The 12,482-nt window shown below is 39.8% G+C and overlaps 1 protein-coding gene across 1 annotated transcript; it reads left to right on the plus strand.

The window, feature by feature from the left end:
* Window positions 1–444: 444 nt before the first annotated feature.
* Window positions 445–12,068, plus strand: BEST4 (bestrophin 4; the record flags this gene model as incomplete). Its single annotated transcript, XM_083358462.1, has 9 exons — window positions 445–599; window positions 3,098–3,192; window positions 6,366–6,599; window positions 7,423–7,577; window positions 8,025–8,102; window positions 8,370–8,513; window positions 9,479–9,559; window positions 9,958–10,112; window positions 11,675–12,068. The coding sequence occupies exons 1-9, from the start codon at window positions 448–450 to the stop codon at window positions 12,066–12,068; spliced, it is 1,488 nt and encodes a 495-aa protein (XP_083214588.1). The 5' UTR covers window positions 445–447.
* Window positions 12,069–12,482: the final 414 nt, after the last annotated feature.

A 12,482-nucleotide genomic window follows, 5' to 3' on the forward strand; every position in this document is an offset into this window, starting at 1 on the left:
CTTAATTGTTTCAGCATGAGTTTCTGTTTTGATAGGTTATGTTCCAAATATCAACCTCTCTGAGCAAGCAAAGGCATAGAGCACTTTCCTTGAACCAAGCAGAATAACTTGCTTAATTTTGCTGCAGCAGTTTGCATAGTCTTTGTAATCCGAGTATCAACGATCATCTATTCTACATGACTTTAATTGTAGTAGTTATGGTACTCTATAGCAAATGCCTGCAGATACTTGTTTTTTCCATCCTTCAGAATATTTGGATTGAAACTCATGTTCTGTGATAGTAATAATCAGTATTTCTTCGCTATGCAGCAGCTTCTTGCAACAACAGCTCTATTCTGTCTTCAAACTGGGAAGAAAGAAAGAAAACATGAGTTTTTTTCTTTACCTTCAACGTTCTCTGTTTTTGTGACTTAGTTTGTGTCTGCACGGGAGATAGACAGAGCAGCCATGACTGTCTCATATACCTTGAAAGTGGCCAATGCTCGCTTTGGGGGCTTCTCTAAGCTGCTCTTCCGCTGGAAAGGGAGCATCTACAAGCTGCTCTACAAGGAGTTTCTGGGCTTCATTGTGCTGTATGCAGGACTGAGTGCCATTTACCGGTAGGTTGGCAATTATAATGATTCATTAGAGATTAAAACTTAGAAGTTTGCAGAAGAGATCATTGCACCTTTGTAAGCATCCTCCTGCAAATGAACCCTATCCTAAGCAGGCGTCCGTGTGAACTGTAATTCCCCTTAACTTCATGAGAAATGCAGGATGGGATGTCTTCCCACAGGTTTTGTGAAATAACTTTCTGACCCTGAAATCTGTGAAGTGCGGTTTGGAAAATAGGTGGACAATGTTCATGAGAAGTGAAAATGGATTGGGGAACTTGGTACAAATTTCCAGTGGTCTGAGAATAATTTACGACAGGATCTTAAAACTATAGCTTCACTTTTCCTCCAACCCTTCCATACACCCATAAAATTGATATGTTTGGTTAGAGCAGTATTTATCGACCTCAACAAATTTAAGATTTCAACTCCCAGGATTGTCCAGCCAGCATATTGCCTAGATTGGAAAACACTGGTTGGGATGTAACCTGTTTTAGTTATATGGCCCTAGACAGTGTACAACAATGCATATGCGCAAACACACACACGTGTGTGCATTAATAAAACCACAGGCTCAAAAACAATATCATAAGATTAGTATAAAGTTATGCCATGATAATAAACCAGTTTCCTAATCATCATTTCATTCCAATAAATGGCAAGACTCCAATTTTGTTTTGTTTCCTCACACATTCAAAGGCTAATGCTCATGAAAACCAAGTGAAGGAGAATTCATTTTCCATTCCTTTTGGAAAACTTCACGTTATAAGACTTATTCCTAAAATCTCCAAATCAGGCTGCTTGTCCCAATGGCAGAACTACAGTACACATTCCCATGATTGGTGAGGTATGATGAATGGGGGCCTTTACGGGAAGGCAAAGACTTCATCCATCTCGAGATCATTTTACACAAGGGTTAATTTGACTGTGGCATCTGTCTAGAAGATATATTCAAAAGGGTAAAATGGATCATCTAAACCAGAGAACCATTCAATTGAGGAAAGATTTCCAGCCCACCCCCCCCACTGTCTTGCCTTAATGCTGCACAGAAAGCCTGTGTAACATACACCTTTGTGGACAGAGGGGTGGGGAACTGACAACTGAGTATCTGACAACAAACACTGGACTCTCCAACCATGTAGAAAATTGCTGTAGTTTATTTTCCCCAGGCTCTTAAGCATTCATGGTCAGTGGTTGTCATCACAAACAGACTCTTTGGAGGTTCAGCTGTCCAAATAAAGAGCTCAAATTGATTTCTCAAAATAAAATATCAAACCAAAGACATAAATGGGTGTGGAGTCCCTGATCTCTCTGAGCTTGATTGTTTGCTTGTGTATATTTTATTACCCACCTAGGTAACAACATCAGTTTAGTGTGTGCGGAGTTTGCTCCTGTTTATATACTTTGCCCTACCTGGTTTCTCCTCGGTAGTTTCTTGATTAGGGTACTGTTTTCGGCTTGATTGTCTGGTGTTATTTCTCTGCTTGCCTGGGTATTAGCTGCCGGAGGAGAGATGTTTTAGTTTAAATGGCTGCAGCAGCAGCCATTTGAGGCTTATTCTCTCCCTCTTACAGCAACAGTCGCAATGTAAAAGTAGAACTATTCCCTAGAGATGCCGATATTGTGTGTTTAATTTAACTAGCAACTGAAGGGACTTCATCACAAATCCCATAATATGCAAGTGCAAATTTAAAGTATATGTTAAGTAAAATTCTAGTTAAGTCCATGGAACACCATTTTCCATTCAATGGTTAATTGTGGTGCACAGGCACTTTCTTAATATTTTCCTATAGTTCATCTGCAATGAATTATGACCTCTAGTTCAGAATCTACTCACATCAAAATGAACAGATATATCAATATTGCTTTGGCAAAGTGAAAACTAATTTTGTTTGTTAGCCACTGTTGGGCAAAACATAAAAAGGCTTCAAGCAGTCTGTTTTAATAAATCTTGAATATCTTGTATGTTTGGATCTTGAGTAAGTGCCATGCAAAGATTTGCAACCTGTAGCAGCAGAGTGATCGGAATATCAATGCTCAGTTAAACACTGTTCAGCACAACAAATGATATATCTCACACAGCTTACAGAAACTGACATATCTTATATCCCCAAACAATAAAATATACATACAGTAATGTGGTTTGTGGAATAAAATAAACCAGGTAATCATAAGATGCTAAGTCATAAGCTAGTTTACAAACTACAGTGGAGCCAAGTCTATGATGAGATTATCACCCAAGTAGACTAAGAGCAGGGCTTTTTTTGTCATAGAACGCTCAAAACGGAGTTCCGGCACCTTTTCTGGATGGAACCTTGTAGGATAGGCAAGGAGGGTTGTATGACATGTGTGAGTTCCGGCACCTTTTTCTTTTACAAAAAAAAGCACTAAGAGACAACTTGCTTTGGCAAGGATAGGCCAAAGAACCTCATCTCTTGTTAGTTTAAAGAAGAATATTTAGCATGATAAAATCCAAGCTTGGTATTCCTTTCCTCTCTCGCCAGATACCTTCTCAATGAAGATCAAAAACGCCTCTTTGAAAAGGTGGCTAAATATTGCAATCGCTCCACTGACCTCATCCCTCTGTCTTTTGTCCTAGGTAAGATTTATTTACATACTCTTGATGGCACACCTTGCTGTGGTTTCCGTTTATCGGCTTTTGTTGGTCAGTTGAAATGGCAGAGATGTGATGAAAGTAACTGGGTAATTTAGAATCCTATATTACTTCTTGTAGGTCAAAGGGAGAGTGCATGCTTTGCTTTTTAAAAAAGGTCACAGCCAATTCTGTCTTCTTTAGCTAAGTAGATCCAATAACAAGAGAGATACAGAAGCCCTGTGGCCAGATCTAAGAGATAGTTCTGAACTAGGCAGAGAGGTAGTCCAATAGTCCTGCAAGTTACTTTACACATCCCTACCTATATATGTTCCTACATGAAAATGTGGGCTTAAAATTCTATATGAGAAATGCAAGAGTAATACACAATGATCCTTTGCATCTGGGATTTCCAGTTCAAAAACAGACAGATTGAAGGATGAAATATCCTATAGCTACCAAGAGTAGAATCCAAGGAAATCTGTTTCCTTGAAAGAGAAATCCAACTACATTCATAAATGAACTCTTATGTAAATATAAACTCTCATGTAAACATCTTTTCTGTTAAAACATTTTATTTGTTAATAACTAACAATAACAATAATTTGTTGAATTTATATGACTCTCGGCAATTTATTTATCCTAGGTATGACTATGAGCCTGAAATCTGAGACTTTATCCTGAATTTAATCTAGATGACTTTAGAATTTAATGATTACAAGAGAGCCGTTTTAGTGTAATGGTTAAGACATCAAGTTAGAAACTGGAGAGTGTCTGTTCTAGCTCCACCTTAGGCACAAAGCCAACTGGGTGACCTTGGATCATCTCTCTCTCTCTCTCTCTCTCTTTCTCTCTCTCTCTCTTTCTCTCTCTCTCTCTTTCTCTCTCTCTCTCCCCACCCCCCACCCCCACCCCCCAATAATAATAAGAAAGCAATGGCAAACCACTGAAATCTTGCCAAGGAAACTGTAGGGACTTGTCCAAGCAGGTTTTTGGAGTATACACAGACTTGAAGGCACACATACAAAAATAACCATCACAAATATAATATGTCAAAGTAAAAAAACAAACAAACCAGAATTGATTATTTCCCTCAGTCTAGTGCCTTCCAGATGTGCTGGGATTACAAATCCAAAATTCCTTTGCAATCTGGAAATCATTAGACTGGAGAAATATGGATTAGAGTGTTAGAGCTTTAAAACTTCCTCATATAATGTCATGTCAACATGTCTTCTCATAACCAGGAAAATGCCCCAAATTCCTTGTTTTATTTTCATGTCCTTCAAGAGCTAAATGAAAAACTGAACTCCTTGCTTCCCAGTTGTTTCTTTCTGGCTCTCTAAGTGACATTCCTCATCCATAGATGGCAAGAAATTCTGCAGTTCTGGATGGTTGCCTACTTTCTGGTGTAACTCCCAAGCCTTTTCTTTCCTTTGAACCTAGGAAGAAATATCTCCAGGACAATCCCTTTCATTGTATGGAGCTTTGCCCTCCCCTCCCCTCCCCTCAACTGCCCCTCTCTTTCCATCCCCAAAGAGACATTTCCCTTGTAAACTCTGGAGTCATAATCCACTGATATCGCATGATCTCTCCTGCATACAAAGTGTCCCTTTTAAACTCCAGGGCTGGGAGAAGAGCTAATTAAAGAGGAGGAAATGGGGAAGTAGAACATAGCCACAAGGTAAACGTCAGGGTGGGGGGGGGAAGGAAAAAGGGAAGTAAAGGGGGAGAAATCAGGTAACTAAAGTGAAAAGGGAAGTGACAATCTGGTTTAAGAGAATTAATGCCTATATTATGCAGAATGAACATATCCAACGTTTGAGGGCAAATTGACAATACGATGGATCTTGTTTTCCTTCAATAAAGGACATTCATTTTGTTCTCAAAAGGGCATGAAGAGTAAGTTTTCAGAAATTAGCTGGTATGGTCAGAAAAGTCAAGATGGTGCCCATGATTGTGTGATCAAAGCTTCTGCCTGTGGTGAATCTTAAAACTAGAACGTCGACCATACTATAGCGGACACCTTCTTGTGGTCATAACTGTATATTGTGGATACCTTCGGTATTAGTTTATTATTGCTAAAAAGAATGAGCCAGGTTGAATGAACAATTTTTTGTGCAGGGCAATTTTTCTTTCTTTTAATTTTGAAGAACTTGTGTCATGCTGCAAAATACAGGAAATATATTGCTTTTTTCAGGAAACCAGGAATTGGTTAGCCTAAATTTGAGCAAATATTGAGAAGAACAAATGTTTCTGTATCAGTCCCCACCAAAATGGCTCCTTTAAAATACATCAAGCTTCTCTGTTTATTCTGGTTGTGATTGTTACTGTCCTGACTTAGAACTGGCTGAATTTCTTGTATTTTTATTTGAAACAAGAAAGCTTTTACTCTAGAAAAGTGAGATTTTTATGGCTAAGACTTTTTACTCAGCTGAAGTTTCAGACCCTTCTAAGCATTTTGGTGGCGCAGTGATTAGAAGGCAGTATTGCAGGATAACTGTCGAAGTCTGGAGTTCAATTCCGACGGGCTCAAAGTTGAGTCAGCCTTCCATCTTTCTGAGGTTGCTAAAATGAGGACCCAGGTTTTGGGGGGCAATATACTGACATTGTAAACCACTCAGAGAGTGCTGTATGGAACGGTATAGAAGTCTTAAGTGCTATTGCTAGTGTTATTGCCATATCTAAACTGGGAAACAGAACCATTTTTTATGTGTAGTGACCCTGAAGACCTTTGGTGATTGGTCTCTGACATTTCATTGTGTTGGAGCTATTTTTATCGGGGCTACCAACAACCAGATGACCACAGATAGCAGCAAATGTATACACACACACACACACCCCACTTTATTTGGTATTTTGCTACCACACATTAATCAACAATCTAATAGTGTTGTAAATCTCCAGTTTTATTTTTGTAACTGATTGATTAAGAGCCTTCATCTCCTCTTTGGCATCATTTAAAACCACAAGAGCAAGAAATGTCTAAAAAGCTAGGTTGTCTCAAATCAGACATAAAGCAACAGTTTAAATCAACAATGATTTAAATAGCCTTTGGATTTGAAATATGTGGAATTCAAACAACAGCCACTCACTAAAATTGATTGCTCTCCCTCATCTTTGGACAAGGAACAGGTCCCAGCCCTTATTCTTTTAGGACAATCAAACTTCTCTTTTGGCAGGTTTTTACGTCACACTGATTGTGAACCGTTGGTGGGCCCAATATACCAGCATTCCCTTGCCAGATCAGCTGATGTGTGTCATTTCCAGCAATGTTCATGGGAGAGATGACAAAGGTCGCATTTTGCGGCGCACACTCATTCGTTACGCCAACCTGTCTTCTGTCCTTATCCTGCGTTCGGTCAGCACCAGAGTGCTTAAGAGATTCCCTACTATGGACCACATTGTGGAAGCTGGTGAGCCTGACTGGGAAGGAAAGATATAAGATTTGAGGGAGTGAGAGTGGATGTGCGAAGCTTCTCATATTGGGGCTAATGCCAAGAGAAAAGCAGGAGGAAAGTCAGTATTGATCTATCTTTGCAAGTCCTTGCATTGGCTCATCTGCTCAATGGCAGTCTACTTCACTAGGGTGCCTTCAAGAACCTTAGCTCTATAATTTATTTTATTTTATTTATTTATTTTATTTTATTAAATTTATATATATAACCGGCCTTTAGAGGGACAACTTTTTCAATGCATAAACTTTTTTTTACTGTATCGCTATAGGATGTAAAGTTGTCTTAAGGGACATCACTAAAACTGCTTTGCTAATGGCTAATTCGGGAACTCAGAATAATCCCTGCATAGGAAAGTCAAGCTGCTTATAATGCATCATGCTCTAAGCCCATTTCCCCAATTTGTTGGCCTACAATTCTAGTGGACTTTAACTTCTCAGAATCCCCCAGGTGGATTGGGAAAGGACCCTGTACTTTAAATCTTTCAAGAGAGTGGTTTTTGAGAAATTGGGGTGACAAAACAAGGAACTGAGAAGGGACTCTTGAATTTTTTTTCAGTTTAAACTTGCTCAGTCCATAGTATTGACCCTGTGAAAACTCTATTCTATATTTTTTTTTAGATTTTTATAATCCCACCTTTATTATGTTTATAAATTCAGGGCAGTGAACATACCTATTCCTTCATTCTAACACAAAGTATTACTATAATAAATGTGACTGAGTCCATATTTTGAACCTGCTTTCAAGCCAATTTCTACAACTTTCCCATGCCCCCCTCATACAGGTTTCATGACACAGGACGAACGTAAGAAATATGAGAGTCTCCATTCAGATTTCAACAAGTATTGGATCCCCTGTGTATGGTTCACCAATCTAGCTGCTCAGGCACGACGAGAAGGGAGGATCCGTGATGATGTGGCACTCAGATTGCTCATGGATGTAAGTTCAAGGAACAGTGGAGGAGGTTATAAGTACCTAAGTTTAAAATAATCTAATTCTTGTTTTGCATCATTTACCAGGATTATTCTTGGCATTCTTGGCATATTCTTGCCTTCTTGAGGTCCACTATCTGGCAAAAAAACAACCCAACAACCTATTGATCTATATAAACCTAAAGGATATTGTAATTTATATAAAAGTGACTTCAGTTTGTTGCCTCCTCAGTTATGATTTTAACATCACATATCTTATCTATGCTGCAAAAAAGCCCTGATTCCATGAATTGGCTGAACACATCCATCTTCTTGTCTATAAGCCTAACGGAAAAACTACATTTCAATTTAAAGGAAGCCTCAAAATGCACAGCTAAAAGCTGGATATTGCAATACAGACCAAACTTTTTATCAAAGCTGCAAATTCTGAAGCTTCTGTTTTTCTCCCATGCAGGAGCTGAATCTCTACCGTGCCAAATGCAGCATGCTTTTTCACTTTGACTGGATCAGTATCCCCCTAGTGTACACACAGGTCAGTACAAGAGGAAACACATAAAGATAGCTTGCGTCTGCAGCTATGGCTACCAAAGCAAATTAAAAAAAAAACCTAAAAAATTAAGAGCCACAGTAAAATATTTGGAATGTTTCACTGTTTGTAAGTGGGTGGTGGATGTGCATGAAATAAAGGTTTTAAGAAACTCATTTAAATGGGAAAATAGATTGCTTAAAAAAATTGCTGAGTCCAGTGATATCCAATGGTGATGTCTAATACCAGACATAAATACCATCTTCTCCACAGGTGGTCACTATAGCTGTCTATTCTTTCTTTGCATTTTGTGTGGTTGGTCGCCAGTTTCTGGATCCAGCTCATGGTGGAGAACTAGACATGTATGTTCCCTTGCCCACACTCCTGCAGTTCTTCTTTTATGCTGGGTGGCTGAAGGTGAGAATGTTGGCTTCTAGCAAATTGTTTGATGTTTTTCACATTACAGTAATAATTTAATAAAAATAAAATAGCTCAAAGTACTCTTGCCATATGATCTGTCCTACAGTCAATCTGGTACTATACAGTTCTTGAATAGATTGCGCAAACTCTCACTTTTGAGCTTTCAAACCAGTTTGTTCCACAAATGGAGTCACTATACTTAAAACTGGGACGCGGTGGCTCAGTGGGTTAGGACGCTGAGTTGTTGATAAGAAGATCGGCAGTTTGGCGGGTCGAATCCCGAGTGCCGCGTAACAGAGTGAGCGCCTGTTACTCGTCCCAGCTTCTGCCAACCTAGCAGTTCGAAAGCACGTAAAAATGCAAGTAGAAAAATAGGGACCACCACGGTGGGAAGGTAACAGCGTTCCGTGTGCCTTTGGCGTCTAGTCATGCCGGCCACATGACCCCAGAGACATCCTCAGACAAGCGCTGGCTCTGCGGCTTTGAAACGGAGATGAGCACCAGCCCCTAGAGTCGGAAACGACTAGCTCGCATGTGCGGGGGAACCTTTACCTTTTATACTTAAAACATAGCGACACCATTTGTGGGATAAACTTCTATGAAACAAACCAGAAACTCAAATCACTCTCAGGATCTTGAATGAAACATTAGACAGCCTATCCCACATTTTGTCCCCGGTGAAAGTTTACTGAATCTATCAACTATCTTTTCCTCTTCGGGCAAGAAGATGTAGCTTGTGAAGCTCAGCTTTTTAATGTTTTTAAGTTGCATCACAATCTATACAGCATTCATTTATTTCTGTTTAACAGAATGCCTTTGGACTGTTAAGGTACAGTAATGTTCTTGCTACATAGCTAGCCTATTAAACCTAGCTATAGATTAAGATTTACAAAATCACTGTTCCTTTTAAGCAGGTTCACTGCTATCTTCAAAATATTGAATAAGTGTTCCTTCCCATATAGGTGGCTGAACAAATAATTAACCCTTTTGGAGAGGATGATGATGATTTTGAAACTAATAAATTGATAGACAGAAACTTTCAGGTGAGTCATATATAAATACATAAAATAGGAAATATGCTACTTAGATGAGGCACAAATTTTACCTGGTCTAAAAACTGGTGCACTAGGATGTTAACTGTTGCTAGTGATTTAAAATGTCCTTATGGTAGCTACGACAGCATGAAATTAATCTGGGAAATCTGGGTAATCCTAGCCATTCTCAACGTGATGCTGTCAGATGTTTTTAATTTCAGACCGTACGGCAAAATGGCACCAAATGCCTATCAAAAGAATAACTTCAATAATCTGGAGCAGACATTAAAAGGACAATTATGCAAACCAAAGATTTGAATCTAACATTAGAGCCACAATAATTAGCAGACATTTAGGGTTTCACCAGCTACTCTTCAATAACAGAAGAATTGTCTTTTTTTGGCTAGGTATCGTTGCTTTCAGTGGATGACATGTACCAGAACTTGCCTCCAACCGGGAAGGACAAATACTGGAATGAATCTACAGCTCAACTACCCTACACAATGGCCACGATGGCAGAGACCTTGAAACCGTCCTTCATGGGCTCCACTTTTGATATGCGGTAAGTTCAACTGCTAAATGTGTTTGATGTCAGCCAACTTATCTATCGAGGCTAGCAAATACGACAACTCCTGGTAGAATCATAGCCTCTGGCTTTGTGAAGAACCTCCTCATCCAAACCGATAACATGATAGATATAAACAGTGCTTTTTTTGTAAAAGAAAAAGGTGCCGGAACTCACACATGTCATACAACCCGCCTTGCCTACCCTACAAGGTTCCATCCAAAAAAGGTGCCGGAACTCCGTTCTGAACGTTCTATGAGAAAAAAAGCCCTGGATATAAACTATCATGTAACATATGAATGTTCATGCCTTCTTGCTGCGACACAAACCGGACGTCAGCTGTGCAATTAATCTTAAAACTGGCACAGAAATATAGCTAGTACTGAGGTTTCACATAAGGCAACACCTGTTCCTGCAAATAAGAACAAATTCTACATTAAAGCAAATTCTCCATTTACCAGAAGGTTAATGTATTTAATTCAGTGAATTTCTACTTAAATCAGTCAAATATGATCAATTTGTTGCTTCACAAATGAAGGCAAGAGCCTTGGTGGAGCAGTGGGCTAATGCCTCCTTAAGTAACACCAGATGCCTGCAATTAGTGCAGGTTCGCATCCCACCAGGCTCAAGGTTGACTCAGCCTTCCATCCTTCCGAGGTAGGTAAAATGAGGACCCAGATTGTTGGGGGCAATTAAGCTGACTTTGTAATAATGCCGCTTGGGGTGTGTGTGTGAAAGCCCTAACAAGCAGGCATATACATAGAATGAAGGCTACTGCTAAGCTTGTAAGCCGCCCTGAGTCTTCGGAGAAGGGCGGGATATAAATGGAATAATATATATATATATATATATATATATATATATATATGTGTGTGTGTGTGTGTGTGTGTGTGTGTGTGTGTGTGTGTGTGTGTGTCCCAGGATAATGTGAGACTGAATTTGGGTCAGCCAAATGTGACTATGTAGGGCGAACGGAGTGGACACTAACCACTAGATTGCAAGAACGTAAGCAAGCGGCCAGACCTATCTCATTGGCAGCCTCACAATGCAATGAAGGACACTCATTTAATTTCGCAGCTGCTAAGATCATTGGCCATGCAGGTACAAAGACAGCCAGGGAAATGATTGAAGCCTGGGAAACGGGCCCCCTGTCAGTTAAAAGGAGTGCTGAATTACCACCAGCCTATCAAATACTTCGGAGCCGAGAGCTTGGCAGCACAAGGAAACAACAGCCAATCACCAGCCATCAACACACCAATCAGCCAATAGGAAGGCACCACATAAAACACGACTCACAGGGACAGCCCAAGGCACGTATTCCAGTAGAGAGAGGTTCCTTGAAGATGGGCCCCAGTATGAGTCCTAAAGCTTGGAAGAGTAAATCTCTGGTCCTGGTGGCTTACCCAAATTCGATCTCACAATTTATTGCTTCACACGTTATATATATATATATATATATCCCTGCAATTGGTCAGTTGATATGAAATCATGAATTATCATAATTTTTCATTTCACTCAGTTGTGCGTGTGCTAAATCCGTCTTTTCCCCTTTTGTGTAGGATGAGTGATGACCCAGAGCAGAACCAGCAGATCGATGCATCGCCCAGTATGAACCGCATACAGACCCCCTTGCTCAGCCGCTTTTATGCTGCTGCTGCCTCTCCAGCAATTAGCCTCAAAAATTTTGGGAAAGGCAACCGGATCTCCCATCCTCAGTTACTGCGCTTGAGATCCGAGGGTGTCTTTTCTTCTGCCAGTCCCAATTTCAATCGCAGAGAAGACCCAGATGCTGTTGGCCGTATCGATGAGGAAGAGACAGAGGACGAGGAAACCAGAATTAATGAGACCCGTGCTCCTCTCAATGCAGAAATAGAGAGAAAAGACATACCCATTATTACTGTGATAGGATCCCTAGATGACAGCATCAGCAGTATTGAGCAGTCCTCTAGCTAAGGTCAACAGATAACCAAGATTTCTAGCTGCAATTATTTGTTGATCAACTGTGGAGATATTTTCAAAAGTTGCATTTTTACAATTACAGATCCCACCCATTTTCACCAGCATACTACGGACAAGCAAGTATGGTTGCAGTGAGATAAATTTTTGGATGCCTAGAAAAGTAAAAAAATAAATACCAGGACATAAAAGTGGGCTCCAATGTTCGCCTTCCAAGAGTCATCTCCTTTATGGTAAACACATTGCCATTTATCCGACCATAGACCCCTTTTCACTCAAAATTAACCTAGCATGTTGCTCAGAACCTAACCTGTGCCTTCACATTTAGCCTTCTGAGTTTTGTGCCAGATGTATTTAGAGATACTGGTATGTATTTTAATACATTTAATGCCATTTAATAACCTAATTTTA

The sequence above is a fragment of the Vipera ursinii genome, assembly GCF_947247035.1.
Source record: "Vipera ursinii genome assembly, chromosome: 3".
In the NCBI taxonomy this organism is placed as follows: domain Eukaryota; kingdom Metazoa; phylum Chordata; class Lepidosauria; order Squamata; family Viperidae; genus Vipera; species Vipera ursinii.